The sequence below is a fragment of the Hibiscus syriacus genome, unplaced genomic scaffold, assembly GCF_006381635.1.
Source record: "Hibiscus syriacus cultivar Baekdansim isolate YM2019G1 unplaced genomic scaffold, ASM638163v2 tig00110220_pilon, whole genome shotgun sequence".
In the NCBI taxonomy this organism is placed as follows: domain Eukaryota; kingdom Viridiplantae; phylum Streptophyta; class Magnoliopsida; order Malvales; family Malvaceae; genus Hibiscus; species Hibiscus syriacus.
Window position 1 is genome coordinate 702,072 of NW_024062634.1, and position 24,552 is coordinate 726,623.

General features: G+C 36.8%; 4 protein-coding genes and 2 pseudogenes across 4 annotated transcripts; 2 read left to right on the top strand and 4 right to left on the bottom strand.

Moving 5' to 3' along the window:
• Positions 1–610: 610 nt before the first annotated feature.
• LOC120114161 (protein SAWADEE HOMEODOMAIN HOMOLOG 2-like) lies at positions 611–4,408 on the top strand. The gene is made up of 9 exons (XM_039135155.1): positions 611–745; positions 1,490–1,575; positions 1,674–1,719; positions 1,793–1,982; positions 3,044–3,116; positions 3,241–3,292; positions 3,552–3,695; positions 3,813–3,932; positions 4,033–4,408. Exons 1-9 carry the CDS (start codon positions 695–697, stop codon positions 4,279–4,281), a joined length of 1,011 nt encoding a protein of 336 aa, XP_038991086.1. The 5' UTR covers positions 611–694; the 3' UTR covers positions 4,282–4,408.
• A 386-nt stretch (positions 4,409–4,794) lies between these two features.
• Positions 4,795–9,419, top strand: LOC120114160 (reticulon-4-interacting protein 1, mitochondrial-like). Its single transcript, XM_039135154.1, has 8 exons — positions 4,795–5,202; positions 5,700–5,927; positions 6,180–6,253; positions 6,738–6,897; positions 7,017–7,136; positions 7,394–7,502; positions 7,934–8,116; positions 9,014–9,419. The coding sequence occupies exons 1-7, from the start codon at positions 4,975–4,977 to the stop codon at positions 8,113–8,115; spliced, it is 1,101 nt and encodes a 366-aa protein (XP_038991085.1). The 5' UTR covers positions 4,795–4,974; the 3' UTR covers position 8,116; positions 9,014–9,419.
• Positions 9,420–9,686: 267 nt separating this feature from the next.
• On the bottom strand, positions 9,687–13,968 carry LOC120114174 (annotated as a pseudogene).
• A 2,486-nt stretch (positions 13,969–16,454) lies between these two features.
• LOC120114163 lies at positions 16,455–18,074 on the bottom strand. The gene is made up of 4 exons (XM_039135156.1): positions 17,635–18,074; positions 17,214–17,435; positions 17,074–17,099; positions 16,455–16,988 (listed from the first exon to the last, which is right to left on the bottom strand). Exons 1-4 carry the CDS (start codon positions 18,007–18,009, stop codon positions 16,748–16,750), a joined length of 864 nt encoding a protein of 287 aa, XP_038991087.1. The 5' UTR covers positions 18,010–18,074; the 3' UTR covers positions 16,455–16,747.
• A 119-nt stretch (positions 18,075–18,193) lies between these two features.
• Positions 18,194–19,675, bottom strand: LOC120114166. Its single transcript, XM_039135160.1, has 2 exons — positions 18,889–19,675; positions 18,194–18,795 (listed from the first exon to the last, which is right to left on the bottom strand). Exons 1-2 carry the CDS (start codon positions 19,423–19,425, stop codon positions 18,580–18,582), a joined length of 753 nt encoding a protein of 250 aa, XP_038991091.1. The 5' UTR covers positions 19,426–19,675; the 3' UTR covers positions 18,194–18,579.
• A 298-nt stretch (positions 19,676–19,973) lies between these two features.
• LOC120114084 lies at positions 19,974–22,202 on the bottom strand (annotated as a pseudogene).
• Between the last annotated feature and the right edge of the window lie 2,350 nt (positions 22,203–24,552).

Here is a 24,552-nt window from a genome sequence, read left to right on the forward strand (position 1 = left end):
GCACAAACATTAATTGAACTTAAATGATAAATTAAACTACACTCACCAGAACAATATTGAACGGAATTCCTTGACTCGATTTTTCGATGATAGATACAGTTAATGGAGATTGAGCTTATTATAATTCGACTTTGTTGTTTCTTGACTCGGTTTTTCGATGACAGATACAGTGAATGGATCGATGAATGTGAAAGGGTCAGCAACGATGAATACGACGACGATGCTGAGGAAGCAATGAGATTTCTGTTTGTGCTACATTGTTGGAAGAAAACCCATGAAACCAATATATTTTTTTTCTGTTATAAACATATTCCTTGCTTCAACCCAAACAAAAGATGTTTTTAATGGAATAGTTATAGTTGAATTTTAATGCATAATACATTGTTAAATATTTTTTTAAATCATATTTTTAAAATAATATTCTTAACAGTAATGATCGGATTGAAAAAATATTTCAAAATTCAATGATTTTAATGTAATTTTTAAAAATTTAGTGATTGAAGTGCCACTTTTTAAAAAGTTAGGTGACTATCAGTGTATTATACCCTTATATTTATATCAGAATTTCTCAGTAATTGTTTCAAAACAAAATGTAGTCCTTCTTCTGCCTCGTAAACACAGTAAAAGAGAGAGAGAGAGAGAAGAAGAAGCAGAAGAAAAAACCCGCGCAAGTGAGAGTTGAGAGTCGGAATAGATGGGTCGGCTCCCGAGTAGTGGCCCTACCTTCCGTTTTACCCAAACTGAGGTACCCTTTTTTATAAAATCGATTACATTGCATTTATTTGAATATGGATGTTCGTCGGTGGTGTTTGGACTTTTTGGTTCAAAATTTCAAACGGATCAGTTAGATTGCTTGATTTATTTGGTTTATTTCTTGATTTTTGATTTAAAGTCGTTTTCTATTTTTGTCTTTGATTACTTTGATTAATTAGGTTTTCCTGATGGATCTTTTTAATAATAGTTAGCTTAGATTTTTCTGTTCTTTTTAATGATAGTGTTAACTATTGCTAGAACTTACTCAGTGTGGTAAATAACCATAGTGCTAATTTTCGCGCTCTCAAATTTGCGTGGGAAGGGGATTAGCCCCGGCTAAGGCTTTGGGTATCGCTGACTGTATCACCAAAACCGGAAAGTAGTATAAAATTGGAATATTTAATGGGGATTAACTAAAAATTACAACTAGGTAGTATTCCTGGTGGCAATAGAACCAAAAGGGGCGAATTCGGTGGCAAGATTTTTCTGAGTTTGGAATACCCTTTTAATTGCAGCATGGATGAGATGCACGAGCTTACGAGAATATGCCTGCTTCGATAATTTCTTACTATATGAAAAGAAACTCTTCTAAATAGATTTCAGTATAATTATTCCAGTTTCTGAAGGTATTAATGAAATCGTGGTGTATTTGAAATAAGGAGTATGGTTGTTTGTTAAGAATATTTTCTTCCATGTGCGCAAAGTGGGAGTTCGTATAAATAATTTCAATATCCAGGTTGCGGAGATGGAGACTGTTCTTCAAGAGCACCATAATCAAATGCCTGCTCGGGAGATCCTTGTAAGTCTGTCCGACAAGTTCAGGTGTGCAATAATTTCCTTTGGAGCATTGTGTAGCATGTTGTATAGTTCTTTTCTCCCTATAAGCACTTGAAGCTGTAAGTAATATTTTTTTTTTGTAGTGAATCAGCAGAACGGAAAGGGAGGATTGTTGTGCAATTTAAGCAAGTAAGAACTTAATTTCATTTTTCATGTAATGAGGAAATATTTAGAGTTCTTCACTCTGGAAAGTTTTGTGTAGATATGGAATTGGTTCCAAAATAGGCGCTATGCAATTAGGGCAAAATCAAGTAAGGTTCCTGGGAAGTTAAGTGTGTCATCTATGCCTCGTGATGATACAAATCCTCTGAGAAATGTGCCTCAATCTGTTTCTGCTCCCTTGCCTCCCCCTATGAATGCTCCAAAGTCTGCTGCTATGCCTGCTACTACAGGTTGTGGCTTCAAAGTCTTGAAGGCCTCCTATATTTTTCCAAATTTGGATTGCTAATTGAATGCTTTACACTACATCGTTATTCATGTGAAATATCGAAGAACATCGGTGCACATTTTTTACCCGTGTTCATAAGAGTACTGGTGTTTGTATTGTCTGTTATGTGTAAACTGTTTATTACCAATCGGTAGGTTAGATTTTTATGATACATTAAGGGAGAATTCTGTGCATTCTGCTTTTAGCTGTATTTCTTTTTTTAATTATATGTTAATGTTTTACTTTTTAGGGAGGGATATCACTAATCTATATTTGAGAAACTTGTGTTTAAAGGTAATGCGTAAGAGTACTGGTATTTGTATTGTCTGTCATAGGTGTAAACTGTTTATTACCAATCAGTAGGTTAGATTTTTATGATACATTAAGGGAGAATTCTGTGCATTCTGCTTTTAGCTTTGCTTCTTTCTTTAATTATATGTTAATGTTTTACTTTTTAGGGAGGGATGCCACTAATCTATATTTGAGAAACTCGTGTTTATGGAAAGTACATGCTGGAAGAGAACCAAACTCATTTCACATATTTTGAACCTACAGTTATCCAGATGCATGATTCAAAAACATTAGAACACAGCTGAAAGCATGATGTTCGTTCTAAAGTTTATTAACATTATGGCTACATGAAAAGATATTCTTATCCACTAGGTGCATCAAATTAACAGATTGATTTCTGCTAACAACATGATGTTTGATCTAAAGTTTAGTGGATAATGTCGATTCTCCTGGGTGATTGTCAGCATAAAAATTAAGAACTAACTCCTACACATGAGATATTACCTAAATGCTCTTTAACAGGTTGAGCATTAGATCTGACATCTATGATGTACAAGGGGGCGAAAAGCCAAAAACATTGACAATCGTACCATTGCATGCAAGTGATTAATCAGCCTGATTAATCAGTGTTTAAATATGCTACAGTTCTATTTGGAGGCTTCCGTACTTTGCAGTGTTAAATATCCTCTTTGTGTCTTCTCACTTTAGACTAATATCCCTCATTTTCTTTGCCAGTTCCTGGTGCAGCAAGGCATATGTCAGAATCTTACATGGAGTTTGAAGCTAAATCTTCAAGGGATGGTGCATGGTAAGTTTGCGATTCAGATTGAAAAGTTTGGAGGCGGAAGCTTCCTTTCAGCTTATTTAAATTGTGTTCTCTGATAAATGATTTATCGGCGATCAACTAAATTCTCTTAATCCCCAATTTTCAGGTACGACGTTGCAACCTTTTTGGCCCATAGATATTTGGAAACAGGTGATCTGGTAGGTTTTGAACCCATTGTCACTGAATATGCAACTGCTAGTGCTTATTTAAATATTGCATGATAGATTACGCAGTCTAATTATTCTCTTCTTATTTCTTTTGAAATGTCATCGTTATGCCTTTTTCCATTTCACTTTCAAATAAAATGTTCTGATGGTGCTATTCTATAACTTTTCAGTGGATTATGAACAACTGAAGAACACCAAAATTTGGCATCCAAGAAAGAGGATTCCAATTATGCCTTGCTGTCTTTTGCAGGAAGTACAGGTTCGGTTTGCTGGTTTTGGACCCGAGGAGGATGAGTGGGTTAATGTTTGCAAGCATATCAGGCAACGGTCCCTCCCATGTGAAGCATCCGAGTGTGTTGCAGTTCTTCCTGGGGACCTTGTACTTTGTTTTCAGGTAGATTTCCACTTACAAATGCCAATCGATGATGGCATTCAAGTAATCTCGAGATAACATATTCTTTCAAGCAAATCTTTTCCTAGAATTCATTTTCTGGATTCTTAAAATTTTCAGGAAGGCAAAGATCAGGCCCTTTACTTCGATGCTGATGTCCTTGACGCGCAAAGGCGGAGGCATGATGTAAGAGGTTGTCGTTGTAGATTTTTGGTGCGATACGATCATGATCAGACCGAGGTATTAGTTAATGATTCAATTATTGTTTTAACACTCAACACACGCCCCACACAAACCATATATATTGCATTGTTCGAGTCTTGCATGTTCCATCCCTTAGGAAATCGTACCTCTAAGGAAGGTTTGTCGCCGGCCCGAAACCGATTACAGGCTGTTGCAACTGCATGCCTTGAGTAACACAGATCAGCAGAAAACCAGCACAGATCCTTTGACAGCCACCGCACCAGCCGATACAATGCAGAAGCAGAAGAATCTCGACGAATCGAAGACAGCTCCACTAGGTCTTTCACATACTAATATTTCAATTGCTACTGGTGGCGCTTCTCAAAACATGCACGGAGGAAAGTAGTAGGTTCAGACACTGATTTTACAAATGGGGCTAAGCCCCTCATTGAAATTCTAACCCTTTGTGTTCTCTGTTTGGGATATTATCATGTAATTACGACAAAGTTCATGAAAGTTCTAATTTAGTCCTTCAAATTTGTGTGAAATTTTTAAATTTTTATTCATGTTTTTGTTTTGAACATAACACATATTTGGTAAATAATGTTGTCATATATTTCAATTAATTTATTTAATTGTAACAAACATTAAACTAAAAAAATACACTTTAAGTACGTATTATTTAACATAATATTATTTACACTCATTAATGGCAAATGAATAATTATTATAAGTAGTATGTATATATATATTAATCAATTTGATTTATGTTTCATGCTATAAGAATATAATATTATATTCACTTATGTCAAACAAACATCAATTTGCAAATCCAAAGTCTTGATTTAATTAGATAAGGTTAGAATTTTTGATTTATTTTATTTATTTATGTAATAAATAAGCAAATAAAAATTGTTTATGCAATTTCCATCTCCTTCTTCCACGCTCCCTTAGGCATTTACTAGCAGCTACTTCCTCTGCGTGACTGGAACACTTCCACGTTTCTCCTTTGCTTCACTCTTATTTCGTCTCTCCTTTTCTTTAACAGACGAAAGCAGCGGAAACCCAGAAAATTTGAGCAGAAAAAAGGGGAAAAGGAATGGCTTTTTTCAAACTTCAGAGCCTAAAACCCAGACCCGTTTCGGAGTTATCAATGAAAGTGGGTTCGATTCGGTGCTACGTCAGCAGGTGCAGGGCGGTGTTGCTGCCTCGGTTCGGTGGACCTGAGGTGTTGGAGCTCCGAGCCGATGTGCCTGTTCCTGATCTTAAGCCCAATGAAGTTCTCGTTCGAGCCCGAGCTGTCTCTATCAATCCCCTTGATACCAGAGTAAGTGGGTTGAACTTTTCTTTTATAATGTAATCGTAATTTTTTTATTTGTTTATTGAATTGGATTGTTTTGTCCTTGGGGAAGTGAGAGAAAATGAAACGAGTCCCTTGTTTACTTTTGGTTTCCGTTGAGTTATTAGCTATACGAGTCAATCTCCTCGATGCATGTTGAAGGGGTGTTTTAATTGATTTCCTTGTTTAATTTGTTTGAATTGATTTAATTTCCTCGGTTCATCTAGAGTTGATTATTTCGTAGCCATGAAAATGTGCAAAAAAAAAATAAACGAATTTAAAAGCAATTTTCCTATACAATTTCTTAGTGCATGTTTGAGTCGTGGGATCTTGAAACTGTATAGATTTGGTGAACTAATTTCAAGAACTTCAAAAAGATTGAAACTAAATATGTTTGTATATAACGAAAATCTTTCAAATTGCGTTTCAAGTTATGCAACTAAAATTATGCTGCTTTAAATTCTCGAAAATTTTTGTTTTCCCAGATGCGATCGGGTTATGGTCGTTCCATATTTGAGCCACTTCTGCCACTCATTTTGGGTCGTGATGTTAGCGGCGAAGTTGCAGCTGTTGGTGCCCAAGTGAAGTCACTGACTGTAGGACAAGAAGTTTTTGGTGCTTTGCATCCAACTGCTGTGAGGGGTACATATGCTGACTATGCAATTCTTTCGGAGGACGAGGTTTCTCCGAAACCAGCTTCAGTTACTCATGCGGTAACCTATATGATCGTTTACTTATTCTCTCAGTGAAGAATAATTTGTTACTTTCGATTGTTTTCAGAAAGCGTAGATTTGCGTGACTTATGAGTACTTGTTTTCCATTGGTTCTGGTTAGCTCTTGGTGGATGATAATCAACTCTGCTCATATATTTGATTTCATAATTCACAGAATATTGTTTATTTCCTTCCTTTTACTTTCTAATAGTCATGTAACACGAACTTGAGAATTAGTTTTGGGCGTTGTAGGAAGCAAGTGCTATCCCCTTTGCTGCATTGACTGCATGGCGTGCCTTAAAATGTACTGCAAGGATAACTGAAGGGTATGTTTCTATCTCTAGGATGCTCATCCTTTTCAGCAATGTTTTTCATGTATTTCCTGAATCTTGTTGAATTGTTGTCAAATATTTTTGCTTTGTTAACAGTGTCTTACCATCGATAAGTTGTTTGCACTTGTTCATGGAAATCTTTTATCAGTTTTGAGGTGCATAGTTTGTCATTAAAGGTCAGAGGATTCAAAAGGGATTCTACTATAATGGCGAATGGCAATCTCAAATTTCTAGTTCCGCGAACATTATTCTCCTGGCTGATAAATTATAATCCATCCCAGTTTTGTTATAGTTATTTTGATTCTCGTTATCTTTGGCTTTAACTTTTTTAATTATTATTTTTTATCTTTTGATATTTTTCCAATCTGAAATTGCTCGATTTCTCTGTACAATACAATATGCCAACTGAATTTTACAACTAATTTTTCTGGGAAACTGTTGCCATGTATCCTCCCATGATCAAATTCTCATTCAACAGGCAAAGGCTGTTAGTAATAGGTGGTGGAGGAGCAGTAGGTTTTTCTGCTATTCAGATTGCAGTTGCTGCAGGGTGCCCTGTTACAACTACTTGTGGAAACCAAACTATAAATCGTCTAATGGCAGCAGGTGCCGAGCAGGCTGTTGATTATACTTCCGAGGTGGTGAAGTGATAATTGCGATTTGTTATTTTGTTATTGATGGTTGCTTGGAGTGCTTACTAATTGGCTCTGCCGTATATTGATTACTGATTTGAGTTTAATGAGATGCTTATTTTCAGGATATTGAATCAGTAATTAAGGGAAAATTCGATGCTGTCCTGGACACTATTGGTGTGCCCGAGACAGAAAGAATGGGCACCAATCTTTTGAATAGAGGTGGGCACTATATGACACTTCAGGTGAGAGATGGAACCTTGTAATGATTGTTGTTCTTAGAAGGGCACTTCTCTTTTCCTCAAATACCTTTCTCGTTCGTTACAACTCTTTGAATCCTTGGACTTCTCCTGGAATTTTATCATGGCCTTTGCACAAACCTTTTAAGAACTTATACCAGCGCTGCAAGCTGGGAACTTCTGTTAGGGGAGTTTTGTGAATGCTGCGATGTAATTATCGGATGTTTAGTTTTATATGATCGTATATGATCCTGTCATTGTAGGGAGAGGCAGCGGCGCTGAGCGACAGGTATGGACTACCGATTGGGCTTCCTGTGGCTACAGCTGTTTTATGGAAGAAAAGGATTCAGTACAAATATTCTCACGGAATAGGTACATGGTTTATTTGTCATCTTACACTCGATAAACTTAACAGTTTTCAGAAATGAACAGAGCTTATTTAAAATCTGTATAAGAAAGCATCTGAGAAGATATAATCTTGTTAATGATTTCCCTTTCTGTTGATTTTGCCAGTATATCATGTTTGCGTCGTCCGTAACAGAAATATCACTCTACAAAGACATTAACACGTGTGTCATCTTGTACATCATCCATGCTTATTTTGCCATTCTAATGATGAATGCTGGTAAAAGACTATTATTCTAAGATTTGTTCTTTATTCAATGTTTTGATCTCGTGTGTTTAAGAGTTCAAAGCTTTCAATAAATGTATACCATGAAATCGTGCATTTCCGAAACATGGATTCGTATCCCATGACATTAATGATCAGCTGCCGAATCTTTCAATCACTTGGTGTTTTGCAGAATATTCATGGATATACATGAGGGCAGACTCGGAAGGCTTACTTGAGATACGCAGATTGTCAGAAGCCGGGAAGCTGACTGTACCTGTCGAAAAAACATTTCCGATAACTCGAGTAAGAGAGGCTCATGAAGCTAAAGACAAGAAACTGATCCTTGGTAAAGTAGTGCTGGAACTTGACTAAAGTAAGTTTATTACAAATAACTTGAGAATTCCTTTTCTTCTAAATGTTCCTTTCAACATAAAATTGTTTGGAAATGCTCTAAAGTTATTGTATATGATGTCGGAATATGTAAATACTCGAGCATAACTTCTTTTTTAATTATTTGTCCCCTTCATTTTTACTGAAATTTAATAGTTGAACAGTTCATTTGGAATATGGATCTTCGTCCAACCATCTAAAAATGCTGGTACTTGATAGAATTTATGGGGGTCTTTGTTGAACCAATATAAATACATGATTTTTTTTAAATGGTAATAATTTTGGTCTTAATTGATGTGATAAATAAACTTGCAATTTCTATTTATGTGGAACACAGCATGTTAGGGAATGGGACATTGGGGGAACATGAACAAGTTTTATGATCTTTTCGTAAGAATTGTATATATATGTGTTGGGGGTGGGGGGTGGGGCTGTTTAGTCATTAATAAGTGTTAGTTATAATGATAAGAATATTATATATTTTTAAAAGAAAATAAATAAATTCGATGATATTATTGTGAGAGACAATCGCAAATCTCATTCTAACTAATATATAATGTATATGTATAGTGGGTGCATTTGATAATATGGTCCTTCAATGACATGCATGGTTAATTATTAGATTTTCAATAGTGCAGACAAAATTGATAACATATGTTATTTATCTCAATGATATGAAAAAAAAAACTAGGCTCTTGATTTATCTTAAATGAATGATTCGTTTATATATAAGATGTTTTAGAAAATCAATATTAAATCTTAATTTTTTTATGTTGAAATTGGTACATCATGCAATGATATATAAATAATGATAATAAAACGATTTTGTCCCGGTCGTGCAAGGGAACCTTGACAGTTCTCTTTCTTCATCGCTTACCAGGAGATTCAGAACCAACGGTAGGATGAAAGGTGGCCAAAGCTTCACTGATGTTCCCAACGAACGGCAAGAAGCAGCTACAGTTGTTCAAGAAGACAGAGAATGCAAGAGGGTCCGGTGGGGCTGTTTGTACGAGGTGGCTGGTGGTGGTGGTGGACGGGTAAAGGGCACGAGTTGTTTGTTCTAAGATGCTGCAAGTCAAAACCAAGGAGGTCACCAGCTAAGCTTGCACCCGATTAAATCTGGCTGCACTCGGAGTTGGTCGGTCGGAATTGGCTTTTGATGAGCCAGCTTTACTGGAAAGCAGTAAAGACTTCTTTTTTCTCAAAAGCTTATATCTTTGTGCTAAAGTTTGAAGTTTTGTGAGTAAATCAGTTAATAAAATTAGCCTCTGGGGTTACTTTTTCTTTGTTTTTTGCACAACAGCATTTGCTCTGTTTCTTCACTTTGGGTTACAGTAAATAAAAAAAAGTGTCTTTTGATTTTGATTACTGTGGATGAATTTGTCTTTAAAAAGAAAGCATATTACCTATGGACAGGCAAAGGGTCCATCAGAGATCAATCTTGAGCGGTAAGATTGGTTTGATGTAGCATCATATTGATCATAACTCATTAATCAGCTATAGTTCAGAGTTTTCAACCATCTCTTGGTTCTACATACATGTGTATAAGATAATACACAGATACAAGCACCTGAAAAACTGCATCATCTTATTATACATATATTTTGCAGTCCACAGGTACTCCCTACCTTATATTCTTCAAATTCGTCGTCATCAGAAGCGGATTATTAGACAGAATAAGAGATTAGACAGCAAGAAATTCTATCCCAAGCAAAGACTGAAATCATATTAAAGGAAGCATCGAGGAGAAAAAAGAGGGGAGTGCCTTACCCCGAAATGCCTAGCCAATCTATAGAGATGTAGTAGACAACAAATTTTTGCTCTGCCCTTCCTCCGTCTCGGTATCAAAGAAGTCCTGAAGTGCAATCATGTTAATGGTGCTCAACTTCAAGCTTCTGATTGCTTCGGCACTTGCCAAAGCTCCATCAACGGTTGTTATTATAGGAACCTTGTAAGCGAGGGCCATTCTCATCAACTGCCGACCATCAATCTGATCAAGTGCATTGAACGAGCTCGTGATAACCATCAACTGGATTTTTCCATTAGCAACCATATCACCAGCATGTGGCCGCCCCTCGTGCATTTTCAGAGTTCGTTCCACGAGGATACCTTTTAGTTCAAGAAAGTGAGCTGTCCCGGATGTTGAAACAATATGGAATCCCAACCCCAAGAAAGCATTTTCGATTCTTTCAAGATAGGGCTTTGTCAAGTCATTTAAGCTGAGGAAAACCGTGCCAGAGAGTGGCAGCCTCTGCCCAGCAGCAATCTGAGCTTTTGCAAAAGCTATTGCAAACTCGAAGTCAATGCCCATCACCTCACCAGTACTTTTCATTTCAGGACCTAGCAAAACATCACAACCTTGGAACTCCTCAAATGGAAGAACAACTTCCTTAACTGAAACATGTTTTGGAATCACCTCTTTAATGAAATCTAGATCACAAAGTGACTTTCCCGACATAACAAGAGCAGCATATTTAGCCAGTGGGTGCCCAATTGCCTTGGAAAAAAATGGTACGGTGCGTGATGCACGGGGATTTGCATCACGTAAGAAAACTAACCAGAAGCTGTGATACTGACAGTTCATGAGCCCACAGACATTTAGCTTCTTAGCCAGGTCTGTAGTCCATGACCTTATAGTGTTTAAGCAAGAAGATGCGATTGTTTGCGTGGGAATTGAGCAGGCAGAGTCACCAGAATGGACCCCAGCTTGCTCAATATGCTCCATTATCCCTCCAATCACCACATTACCATGTGAATCAGCAACTGCATCGACGTCAATCTCAATTGCATCAGATAAATACTTGTCTACCAGTACAGGCCGTTCTGGGTCCACCTCAACAGCGTTCTCTAGATATGTCACTAGCTTGTCATCATTATATACAATCTCCATTGCTCGGCCACCCAATACATAAGAAGGCCGAACAACTACTGGGTAACCTATATCTTTTGCAATGGCAAGAGCATCATCTTCACTCTTCGTGATCCCTCCTTTTGGCTGCTCAATCTTTAACTCCTTAAGGATTGCATTGAACCTTTCTCTGTCCTCAGCTGCATCAATGTAATCTGGTGATGTACCCCATATCCGAACAGGCCCAGCTCTGCTGGCAGCTAAAGGCCGATGCTTATCTAAGTAATGCTGGATGGGTTGAGCGAGCTTAAGCGGTTTTGGACCTCCAAACTGCACAATGATGCCATCGGGTTTTTCTAAATCAATAACATTTAGAACATCTTCAACTGTCAGGGGTTCAAAGTAAAGACGATCATTGGTATCATAGTCTGTGGATACAGTTTCAGGATTTGAGTTCATCATAATTGTCTCAAAACCAGCTACCTGCAAAGAGGAAAATCACAAAAATGAGATTGGCCAGAAAAAACAAGAAATCAGCAAATTGATGAAAACACTAAAATTGACATAAGCGGCTTCAGATTATTGAATGTGTTGAAGCATAAACAGGAAACAGGGGATGCAAACCTGAAGTGCAAATGATGTATGGCATCAGCAGTAGTCAAACTCAATCCCCTGACCAATACAATTTGGCCCTCCACCCAAGATCAAAACCTTCTTCTTTCCAGTAGGATCAGATTCACACTCGAAATCATAAGATGAATACATATAATGAGTATTGGCCTCAAACTCTGCAGCACAAGTCTCTACCCTCTTATATGCTGGAACAACTCCCAACGATAATTGTCTTTTCCGAACTTCTTCCTCTGAGTTCTTGGTAGCAAACGCTATCTGCTTATCACTAAAGCCTCTCTTTTTTACTTCATAAAATTCATCCTTTGTCAGATCAGACAAACTTCGGGACAATAGATATTGCTCTACATCTACTAATTCTTTAAACTGAGTGAGAAACCATTTGTCAATGAAACTCAACTCATTATTTCATCTACCTTCATCCCTTTCTTCATTGCAGCATATATAGCATTGATTCGTTCTGGGCTGGGGACTCTCAGACTATACTTCAACTGATCCAAATCCCAGTCAAGTTCTTTAATTTCAACACATCCCCATCCAGAGTAGCTACATTCCAGTTATCGGACTGCCTTCTGAAAGGATTCCAGAAATGTGCAGCCTAGGGCCATGGATTCATCAACGGATTTCATCCGAGTTGTCAATATTGGTGGGGAACCAGGGAACTTCTCGAATGCAAACCGTGGGATCTGCATCATTACTGTAGATGAAAGGTTTTAGGAAAACAAAAGGAACCCTTAAGTTATATAAAATCACATGCAAGTAAACTAAAAAAATGAATGCTAATTCAATCTCGGCACAAAATGAATATTCTAATCTATTGTTCCTTCAATGAGATGCATCATGATGGTGTAGATGAATGGTCTTAAGCATTAAATATGGAAACTACAATTCTCTTGAGTTTTTATTGTTGCAAAATAAACCAGTGCATTCTTATCTACATTGTAAACCCACAAAAGCATCCAAAGAGGCAAAGTAACAAGTTCCTCACCTTAGTCACCGCATAATCAATAGAGGCTCAAAACTTGCTGGAGTCTTCTTGGTAATATCATTAGGAATTTGATCCAAAGTATACCCAATCGACAACTTAGCAGCCATTTTCGCGATAGGAAACCCTGTAGCTTTTGAAGCCAAGGCAGAACTACTTGAAACCCTCGGATTCATGTCAATGACCATAACTTCACCATCAACGGAATTAACCGCAAATTGCACATTTTAACCTCCACACTCCACACTAATCTCCTAATACTTTTAACGCTATAGTCCCTCAGCCTCTGATACTCCTTATCAGTCAAGGTCTGGGCCAGCGCCACTGTGATCGAATCCCCAGTATGCACTCCCATCGGATCAATATTTTCAGTTGAACAATTTATCACAACATTATCAGCCAAGTCCCTCATGACTTCCAACTCATATTCTTTCCATCCCAGCAACGATTTCTCAACCAAAATCTGGGATGTCAAACTAGCAGCTAAACCCGACTTACAAATAGCCTCGAATTCTTCCTTATTATAAGCTATCCCACCCCCGGTTCCTCCTAAAGTAAACGCTGGCCTAATGATCAATGGGAACTCTCCGATTTCACTAGCTATTTGGAAACATTCATCTAAAGTGTTCCCTATCCCTGAAGGTGGAGTTTTTATACCTATATTTTTCATAGCTTGCTTGAACAAGTCACGGTCCTCAGCTTTTTTGATGGCGTCAAGCTTCGCTCCTATTAACTCCACGTCGTATTTCTCCAGGACCCGGATTCTGACAAAGCCACGGCGAGGTTCAAGGCGGTTTGGCCACCCATTGTCGGTAAAAGCGCATCGGGACGTTCTTTCTCAAGCACTTGTTCGACTAATTCCGGTGTCATGGGAGTTATGTAAGTCTGGCTAGCCAAATCCGGGTCGGTCATGATGGTAGCCGGATTCGAGTTGATCAAAACGACATCATACCCTTCCTCCCTCAACGCTTTGCATGCTTGGGTGCCCGATTAATCGAACTCACAAGCTTGCCCGATGACGATGGGACCGGCTCCAAGGATCGTGATCTTTTTCAAATCCGTCCTTTTGCCTAGTTTGAGACCCTTTTCTTCCGCGGAGGCTGTGAGACTCGCTTGGGCGAGGACACGTTTGGCTGGCGTGGGATACAGGCGGCGTTGCAGCGGCCATGAACGGAGATGGAAAGAGCTGCGGTTGGGGTTGGAAATGAAGGAAAATGGATGAAAGTTAAAGGATTTGGGAAGGATGGATATGGATAAAGAAGAGAAATGGTGAGTTGAAGAAGAAGAAGTGAAGGTTTCGCAGCAGCTCATCTTTGGGTTCTTCTCTGTTCTGCTTAGTCCGTGTCGGAAATGGTGCTGCTGCTCGGAGTGAAGTGAGCTACTAAAGAAGAAACAAGAAAGGAGGATTTAACTAGGGCTCCCCCCCGTTAGCTTTTTGTGGGGAGTTTGTTTTCTTTTTTAGGGTAAATTACACAACTAATCACCGATATTTTGGAAAAAAATGTATTTTAATCATTAAAATTTAAAAACTTATAATACAATTATTAAATTTGAGTCCTTCCAATCATTTATTACAAGCTAACTTGAGTCGATCATCATCCTATATTATAGGAACAGAGGCACGATTTTATATTATAGACTTGAATTTAAATATTGAAATTTTAAACATAAAAAATTAAAAAATTATATATATATATATATATATATTAAGTGTCCAAATTATACCGCTTTTCACGAATAGGTATCTAAAGTATTTTTTACTCATCACAGTGTCAAACGTTATAAACGTTACTATTTTAGGTGTCCGAGCCGTCAATGACATTAATTTCCTCTGTAAAATGACACGTGTCACAATTTGATAATTTTAAAAATTTTATTTAAAATTAAAAAATAAAATTATATATATATATTTTAAAAAACACAATTGAAATAACTCCAAAATTTTAAAAACCTTCATTTCAACCCTTAAACCCTCACCGACAGCCGCACTTTGCAGTCGAAGAAGCTCTACCTGACCTCACCTCCACCGACGACCAAAAGTCTCGTGACCGATCGTCGATCGATCAACGAAAAATCGACGGTTTAACCCTAGAATGAAAATAATGATTCCAACGACCAATCAACGATAATTACGTCGGCGTATGACTAGGAGGATGATAAGAGCTACATCAACGACAATAATCGTGGCCAGAAAGTGCTACGACGACGAGTTAAGGTTAGGACTTAAGGATTTCAGGGACCTAAAATGATAACGTTTGTAACGCTAGGTACCGAGATGAGTAAAAAAATACTTTAGGCACATATTAATGAAAAATGGTATAATTTGAGCACTTATTTTATAATTAAGCTATATATATATATATGTATCATCTTTTTATTTTGGTTGTTTTCTTGGATGCGTAAGGCACTCAGTTGATGCCACTGCATATAACTCCAGTCTTGCTTAAGGTTTGTTACTTTCAACGAATATGCTTCTACTGATTTTGTATATGCTTCAACTCATGAGTTTGAACCGGCCATCTGCTTAAACCTGTTTGTGAATATTGTCACTCCCTCATGACTTTTAAACCCAATCTATCGCAATATCAGAGTTAAAGTTTGATGGGACGTGCAACTTTAGACGCTTCTTGACACTTCTTGTCTTCTCTGCAACAGAGTAAGCTTTACTCAAGCCTAGTGAGCATACAAACTCACCAAGGTTGGAACCAAGCCCTCAAGGCTTCTAGGATGCAGAAGCTTTAACACCAACATTGCTACTTCAAGCTGCCAAGGTTGGACTATGGCGAGACTATGGTGTGGAAGTGCAAACACAAGCGTGACTACTCCTAGCCACCAAGAGAGGCAACAACACAGAGATTTAGGAACAAAGAACACAAGAACTAGAGTAACTGTCTCAGAGTTTTATTACTCTCTCCCAAGAGAATGGATGAATAAATGAATAAATGGATGAATGGATACAAATGAGGAGAAACTCTCTATTTATAGTTGAGCTCCCTCTCAACTAATGGCTATGATCGATTTACATCAGCGGCCCAGATTGAATACAATCTCTTAAATTCCCCAAATTATTATTTTTTATCTACAAGATCTTATCTTAACTATGGAAACTCAATCCCATCATATCTAATTACATCAATTAGTAGAATTATTTCCTTTGATAAGCGTTCACACTGGATGTGGTAAGAATCCTCCATAATCTCTATTGATTTGTTGTCTCTTGCCATAATTACCGAGCTCCTGTGATCATCTTCGGACATAATGTCAGTTTCTTTTTCTGCACGGCCAATGTGAACGGGCTCCACAACATTCTTCAAATGACGGGTCAAGTCTGGTGGTCTTGGCAAGCCCACACTCTGCATAGAACCTCTTTAGCAGACACTTACGCTAATGTTCCGGACCCAAATATCACGGCCCGTGACAATATGCTCGAACGAAATTCCATGACTGACATTACATTGCACCTTAACAAAGCTAGTCATAACTCATCAATTTTGTTTTACATCATTCTTGCACCTCTCTTTTTCTGATAGTAGTTACGCTGGTTAAAAATCTCGTTTTCTTTTTCTTGTTGGGAAAATAGCATCACTATTCCGAGTTTCGTTTTCCTATTTCGAGTGTATGAAATCTGAAATACTATGTCAAACATCTACTTTCGAGATTACAACAATCCAAAAGAAATTACTTATAATACAGTGATTACACGGTACAATATTTTTGCAGCAATGTGAGCTTGTTGAGAAGCTTAATGGATGAGAGTGACACTAACAAGTTCAACTTACTATTTTATAAAATCAATATGTGAAATACATGAATCATTATGTAAATGGTTAATTGTTCGTGTTTGCATGGTTTATTGGCATATTGGAGGGTCTATAAAGGATGAAACTGGGATTGAGTTGTGCATATTCAACCTTGAATGGAGATTGATAAACCTGAATATTGTGTATATTCAGCAAACAGCTATCTGCAGTAGCACTTAAGCAAAAACCACAAACAAAATTTTCCACTATCAGGCATCGGCTGCATGGATCGATGTTACTCGAACTCGGATATCAGTTTCAGATTTTGCATTTGGAAGATCGTATCAATGTTCCGATATCTTTCAAGCACATACTTTTTTACAAAAATGAAAAGTCGGACATAACTTGTCATCATTGTTCGTCACCCGGACTTTGATCCTCCCTCCCGCTGGTCGATTCGATACCGTCTGCAACATTTTCTTTCACTGAACTCGGTGAGCCTACATTCTCCTCACCTTTTCTCTTGTTTTCATTATTTGTGGCACCTCCCTTGATCGAATTTATCGCAAGCTGACCAGAATAAAGGAATAAGCCTAGAGAATTGATACCAAAAACAAATGTCGCAAGGTAGCACAATCCATTCACAATAGTCCTGCAAATCAGAAGCATATAAAGGTTGAAAACTACAGATATTAACAGGTAGGAGCATAATAAATGGAGGACTAGTTGAAATCTACCTGACTGTTATTGATATCTGGCGAACCTGCAAAGCAAAAAGATGAAAAATTGTAAAGAAAAATGGCAAATACTGTAAGAAGTATAAGGTAAATTCATAGATAAACTGCTCACAAACTCAAAGAGTTAGGCAACTACAAACCGAGAAATTATCGGAAATCGATTGACGATTAAGAGTTGCCTCAATGGTTGTGGTGAATTTGTAAAGAAAAAGAGCAATGACACCAGCAGCTATGCTTCCCAACAATGCTTGAACTGCTGAGGGTGTGGATGACTTGGTATCAATTGAAGTTGAAGCCATTGCTTTCAAGTTGTCTAGTGCCTCTTCCTTCAACGATTTCTGTGCCCCTGATGACCTAAATTTCTAGAGACAAGAAAACTACTCTCTTTAATATCCAGCCCTATTCAAATTTTCAACCTTTAATCGGAAATTGAGAGTTTAAACTTGAAATTCCAATTCAAATTACCAGATAAGGAAAACCCAATTCTTAAAACTAAGAAATTTGACAGAATCAACCAAAACAGGCTAGGAAAATTTTGTTTTCAACAAAGTGGATACTCACCAACTCTTTGGCACGCTTAGCACGGCGTCTAAGGGAGCGAAACAGGAAGACCCCGATGGCACCGGTAAGCAAGACACTGGTGGCGGTTTGGAGGGGAGTGGGGTCATCGTTTGTTGCAAAGACTGAAGTAGAAGAGGAAGATGGTGGTAGCTCAAAAGGTCCATCTTCTTCCTCTTCTGCTTCTGCTATGGTGGTCACGGATCCTTGAGCTTGAACTAATGAAGACCCAAGGTGCACTTTGGAGTGGGGAGAGAAAGGAGAGAAAAAACAGGGTTTTTGGAGAAGGAAGAGTGGGGAAGAAGATGGATTGAGGAGGGGAGGGAGGGAGAGGAGAGAAGGGGAAGAAGATGACAGGAAATGGAGAGATAGAAGCATTTGTAGCAGAGGGTTTTCCTTTTAAAGGTTTTAGCTTTAGAGAAATTTGTTTCTTATCAAAATCATTTATGGATCTAGATTTGAAGCATTGTATTCTGAAAAATATATGTTTTATGATTTTATCTTCAACTCGAATTATAACAATGTCAATCTGTCAAATTTTATTTTAAAAATATTTATCTAAACAAAATATTTACAAATATCTGTCTTGGTATCGGACAAGAACTTTTCTCCTATTGGCTACCTTTGGAACATGAACACTGGGGAAATAATATATTATCAGTCCTAAATGATAACAAAATAAAATCTGGGAAACTGGAAAAATTAGATTAGAAATAGTAATGTCAAGTTTTGTAATGAATTCTCAGCATTCTTGTCGAACATTAGTTGCAACAGCTCTGGCCCAAAACCTGATTTGTGCCTTCATATCCTCTACTGAGTTCTTAGTTACACAAGCTGGAAGAGGAGGTGCAGGGCCTTGTACGAGCCATGCCTCGGGACAAATATGGCTTCCTCACTTTCCCTTGCTCCAACTCATCTATCTTAGTTCCCTGAAAGCCTGGGAGTATACTAACCACATCGGGGGCTCAAATCTTCGTCGTCGAATGTGAATCCTAAGTCCTTGAACCCTTGCAGTTCTTGGAATGCAAGATCGCCACGGCTTTTTCGCAGCATCCGGTTTGGATTCAAATGCTGTCCTCTCATGACCGAGGCCTCGGTCGCGTTGTTAATGGCTTCCACTTCTTGGTTTCTTGGTGGTCTACTAGACCTTTGCAAGTTCATTGCCTGCAAATTCATATGGCATAAGATTAAAATAAAATCCACATTGCCAAACTGCAAAAAGATTATATATATATATATATAGGATCAGATGAGTACCTTGCTATGACTGTGCCTTGGGGGCAATATATTTGGTGAGTTACCCACTTCTTGTCGGATCAATTTGCTCATTCTAAGATCATTGTCATTATCCGGAGTTAACTCATTAGTCCCCCTTGGAGAAGGCAAAGAAGGTGTTCTTAGTAAGTTACGTCCGCTCGATTCAATCTCATGTATCTTACGATCCGAACACATCATTTCCGATATCTGAACTGATAACTGCCTATTCAATTTGATCTTCCCACTATTGTCCTTCCTTTCTTGAACCTCTTCTTCCCTACCTATGCAGGGCGGTACTGATGGTGCATGAACCAAACCATTGCCGGTTTGTTCACATGAATCTTTAGTCAAAACATCCTGGCTGAAATTCGGTGAAGTACAAGGATCCGAATAAAATCTTAACATCCTTCTTCTCCTATCGAATAAGTTCTCGAAAAACCTGGACTCCTCTAAAAGATCGAGAGCTTCAACTTTCTCCGTCACTGCAAACTGAGTATCATAAGCAAGAAAAGACAGACAAAGGGGATACTTTTGCATTTTACCGTCGTTTTATCATGTCATCTATTGGAGGAATTTGATTAAGAAAAGCCATGTGGGCAAGGTAGCCATGTGCTTTTCGAGATCACAGCTAAGAAACCCAGATTTTATATTGGGATTGGTAGATGAGCTGAGCTGAGCATTATGTGTTATATTCATATACAGGCTATGATTTTGCTGTCATTTTTGACAGCACAGCTCATTTGCCATGTGATGGGTGTTTTTGGTCATGGATTACGAGGAATAAATAAGAGAAAATAATGGCTTGTTTTTCATATAAGACAAACTGGAAAACAACTCATTGCGTGTTGAAACTGAAGATTTTTGTTGGTTTTTTTTTCTTCGGTTGTTGATTTGGAAGTTCAACGATGGTTGGAGTTGTCGGTTTTTCGTGCAGATATTTCCTTCAATCATGGGCGTGATTTTTGTCTCTTTGGTTTTATCTTTAACTACATTGGAAGCGATCATATGCATACTTTTACACTTTCAATTATATGCATCAAGGCCATATAAAGGAGGGACTCTAATCAGCCAGGAGAGGGCATTCATCATGGATTCTCTTCATCTTGAGGCTCCGTTTCTGTGAAATCTTATATCACATCAGTTCTTGCAGGCTGTTTACTCAATGTGTGCAGCTCGTCTATCTCAAAGAGTAACAAAGGATCGCAAACGACTCCTTTTGCCTGCAGCATCTTAGGGCAAGCTGATAGAAGACGAAACTGTCAGGAATGAGAATGCTGTAAAGAATCAATAATTCCGGTATGAATCAGTAGTGTATACCTGATTCGGGGCATTTGACATTGCCATGGTTGGATTCTATGAAGTTCAGAATAGCATTCCTGTCGTAAATGTGCTTGCAGTCCAAGCTGCATCACAAAGATAAACAAACTGGTTGTAGGTTGAAACAAAAGAATGGACACAGAAATATACATCATGATGCATGCTCAGGTTTCTAAACTCGAAACCCCCTAAGAGAAAAATACATCACTTGAACATAAAAGAAATATGATTTTTCGCCGGCAATCTCTTTTTAAATTAACTTCACAATACCTGCGAACTGGATCTGTTATTTCTGCAATATGCTTTCTGGTGATCGGGCATTTAAGATTTTTAATATTGTTCTCCATATTGGTCATAACAATATCCTCCTACTCTTCACCTGGCATTGGCTGTCCAGCATGATGAACATTCTGCAGAAGATTCAACAACACTGTATATGTAAGAAGCCTCACTTGAATGATGATATACAACAGTTTTATCTATTATCATATTACCACTAAAACTAAAAAGGCTTAAAGATAAACATTGGTATATGGAGTGGCACATAATATCTAATAACACCGGCGTCTGGCTTTTAGTTCAGTGGTTCTTGACATGGTATTAGCACCTCCTTCATGAAGTGGTCTATATTCTGATCTAGCTACCTCTGTTCAGATTGATGCTAAATAATTTAAAAGTGACTTGATGAGTTCAAAAAACATACCCAGACAGCTTGCTGAAACTGATGCATCAGGGGATGATTCTGTGGACATGAAGATGAACTAGCCTTGATCTTTTCAAGCGCCGTCTCGATCGACTTCTCAATATCAGTTAACTGTAGTTTAAAACATGCAAACAACAAATGGCATAAATTCAGTAAATTCACATCTACATAGAACAGTACTAAACCATTGGAAATATTATTAAATGTGCACCTCAACTCCTGGTTGGTATGCTTCTCCAATGGATCGAATGGCTGATGAACGACATAGACAGATTTCACGAGTTTCTACCATCTTAGCGAAAGCAATTTCTATCTTCTTCGCCTACAAAACGAATTCCCAATACCATACTGTATCAGAAAACACTTTGAATTCTGATTATCTTTGAACTTATGGTTTTCAAGTCGCATTTCTCTGAAGCATTGGATATTCTTTTAGCATATTTCATTTCATTCTTCAATGTTACTTTTATTATCCTCTGCAATCAAGAATCTGTAGTAACAACTGATATCACAACAAACAAACCAGACATTTGATAAAAAGAAAACTTATGTAATAATTTTAATCATCCGGAGCATCTTTCAGGCTTCACTAGAGAAAAAGTTTAATTCTTTATTTTCTTTTCAAATATTCAATACTTCCTTCTTACATAACAAGTACAATGGTTTTAGATTTATGGGTGATGGAGCAAGATTAAACCTATTTGAATCCTACATTTCCCCACTTCTCTTAACACATCAAACTAGGTTAATCAAGCAGCAAGAAACCAACAAGAACAACAAAAAGGACAGAAACAAACTAAAAATAATACCTCGAGTAATCTTTTACATGTCTCCAGTATCTAAAAGGGGGGGAAAGATAAATGTATAATTTAGAGAGAAAATATTATCACACAAAATGAAGTTAATATAATAATACCACGTCAGATTGATTCTTTCTCTCCAAGACCACAGCGACATCCTTCATCAAATTCAAGGTTTTCCTTAACTCCTGAAAAGAACAAATTTAACCTTGAAAAAACAGAACATTTTTTACTTAAATGGAAAGAAAGAGGAAAATAACCTACAGCCACAAACGCTTGATTATCGGTGTAAAGATCGGCAGCCACGCGTCTGAGACTGTCATTAAGTCCGTCGGACTGAAGTTCCGACGTCGATGTCATTTTGGGGTTATGAATCGGGCCGGAGTGAACTGCGGGTTAACGGCACTGAGAGGTTTTTAGTAACTGATTTGGAGTGGAGGGAAAAAAGAGAGGGAAGTCGAATATAATATAATTCTAGAAAGCAAAACGCTGTATTTTCTTTGCCAATAAACGCAATGTTGAGTTCTTTATTTTTAGCGTAAACTACACAAAAGCTCATTTATGTTTGTACATATTTGTGTTTTTGACACTAATATTTGAAAATTTGTGTCGTGCTCTTTAACATTATCTATCGGCTTAACTATAAAATAAGTGCCCACTATAGCGCTTTTCACGAATTTATGCCTAAATTATTTTTTGAATGATTTTGGTGTCTAACGTTACAAACGTTACCACTTTAGGTGTTTGAGCAGTAAACACTGTTAATTTACTTCTTTAACTAACACATGTCACATTCTGGTAATTTTTTAAAAAAATATTTAAAATTAAAAAACTAAAATTATATTTAAAAAAATAATTTTCAAAACTTTGAAAACCTTCATTTCAACTCAACCCCTAAACTCACTCCGGCCTTTGTCCTTTTTTATTGATGAAGCTCCACTCGACCTCATCTCCCCCGACGATCAATACCCTTATGAAACTGTGACCAATCGACAACCAATTGACGATTTGTACCTTGCGAACTCTAGGATGAAAATCTTTATCCCATGCGATTCCGATGGCCAACGGCAACAACTACGATGGCGTATGATTAGGAGGATGGCACGGAGTACATAGGCGGCGGTAGTCGTGGCTGTAAAAGGTTGCGACAGGTTAGGATAAGGGATTTAGGATTTGTAGGGTTTTTTTTAAGTTAAGAGAAATTAGGGTTTTTTAAATAATAATATTTTTATTTTTTTTAAAAATAAATACATTTTAAAATTACTTAAATGTGACATTTGTCGCTTAACGGAAAAAACTAATGTCAGTTAAGGCTTGGACACCTAAAGTGATAACGTTTGTAATGTTAGACACCTGAGTCATAAAAAATAGTTTATGCACCTATTCATAAAAATGGTATAATTTGAGCACTTATTTTATAATTAAGTCTTATCAATTTACAATTTCTTAGCAAAAAATTCAATAAAATTTAACGTGTCGTGTCGATATGTTTTTAATGACGACTTTAGGCAGTAATCATAATGGTAACGAATTAAAAATTTAGTGATCATAATGTAAGTTTTAAAAGTTTAATGATCAAATTATAAATATTCTAAAAATTTAGAAATTATCTATGCATTTTATCCAATTTTAATTTATCAATATATGAACCTATAATTTAATAGCACACGTATGCACAAGTTTAATAAACATTAGATTTTGTTACATTCAAGATGTGATTGAAAAATAATTATAAACAAATATATATATATTCTCAGTAATAAATGAATTATTGTTATTCTTTGATGTTTTATATTCGAGCATAAAAAATATCAACGATGTGAACGTTTAATGTTAAATAATAAAAAGTCATTTTTTAACAAATATTGATTTGTATTTAACTCGAATTATTAAAAAGAAAGTACGTGTTTAAAAGATTTTATCCAAAACCCCATTCGTATAGGACCAATTTGAGGGGAGAACAACTTGATAGTTTTAGCCTTTAGGTTCATGAACATATCCTAAAATATCTGTTTATTCCAAAATCATAGTCAACGGTTTACTGACCCATGTTTTGACTTTTGAATCATAAACTTATTCATGATCATATCCACCTAATATGTTTGATTATTTAAAAATTTATTATCCTTTTTTATATAAAACAATCAAATATAAATATTAATAATTATATTTTAAATAAAATAAGCATACAAATAATAACTATTACTAATCATACAATAATCAAATAATAAATAAATGTATTCATAAACATAAATAAAGCTTTGCCCATATTCATTTAAAATAAAGTTTAATAGTTTATGTTCCCCATACTTTAGCTGCATTCACAACCCTCCTAATCTAGTTTACTCCATTCGCAAACGTTAAGATTCGAATTCCTGACCTTATTTAAGGGACTTAATACATCATTCCATAGACCAACTGATTGTTGGTTAGTGGTTGTATTCTTTGACAAAAGATATAATAATTTTGACTGAATTTAATGATCCATTAATAAATAATAGTTGAAGTAGTTTTTTTTACTTTAAAAAATAACAACTTGCTTAACCTCAATTAATTGCTATTTGTCTTACTTTGGATATGTAGATGTATTTATGTGATCGTCTCGACTGATCAAGACGGCTCTTATTTGTTATCCTATTGATCTCCCTTACTTTGAACCTTTATATTAGATTTGAATACATAATTTACGTTAAGAGATAATCTTTTCATAATGCTCGACTTTGATTTGTGATTGTCGATGACCTTTAATTGTTTGGTAACTTGTTATGATTTGTTTATCGATATAATCAGATTTATTCGTATTTATCTTTAATTAGAATTTTATCGATGTAATAAGATAGGAAA

Coding starts and splice junctions, on each gene's coding strand:
- LOC120114161 (XM_039135155.1), top strand. CDS start 695: ATGGGTCGGCTCCCGAGTAGTGGCCCTACCTTCCGTTTTACCCAAACT. Junction 746..1,489: donor TCCGTTTTACCCAAACTGAG/GTACCCTTTTTT, acceptor TTCAATATCCAG/GTTGCGGAGATGGAGACTGT. Junction 3,117..3,240: donor TCTTCAAGGGATGGTGCATG/GTAAGTTTGCGA, acceptor CCCAATTTTCAG/GTACGACGTTGCAACCTTTT.
- LOC120114163 (XM_039135156.1), bottom strand. CDS start 18,009: ATGCTTCTATCTCTCCATTTCCTGTCATCTTCTTCCCCTTCTCTCCTC. Junction 17,436..17,634: donor CTAAGCGTGCCAAAGAGTTG/GTGAGTATCCAC, acceptor TCTTGTCTCTAG/AAATTTAGGTCATCAGGGGC. Junction 17,100..17,213: donor CGATTTCCGATAATTTCTCG/GTTTGTAGTTGC, acceptor TTTGCTTTGCAG/GTTCGCCAGATATCAATAAC.
- LOC120114166 (XM_039135160.1), bottom strand. CDS start 19,425: ATGCAAAAGTATCCCCTTTGTCTGTCTTTTCTTGCTTATGATACTCAG. Junction 18,796..18,888: donor CAAGGCACAGTCATAGCAAG/GTACTCATCTGA, acceptor ATGAATTTGCAG/GCAATGAACTTGCAAAGGTC.
- LOC120114160 (XM_039135154.1), top strand. CDS start 4,975: ATGGCTTTTTTCAAACTTCAGAGCCTAAAACCCAGACCCGTTTCGGAG. Junction 5,928..6,179: donor CAGCTTCAGTTACTCATGCG/GTAACCTATATG, acceptor TGGGCGTTGTAG/GAAGCAAGTGCTATCCCCTT. Junction 7,137..7,393: donor GGCACTATATGACACTTCAG/GTGAGAGATGGA, acceptor CTGTCATTGTAG/GGAGAGGCAGCGGCGCTGAG.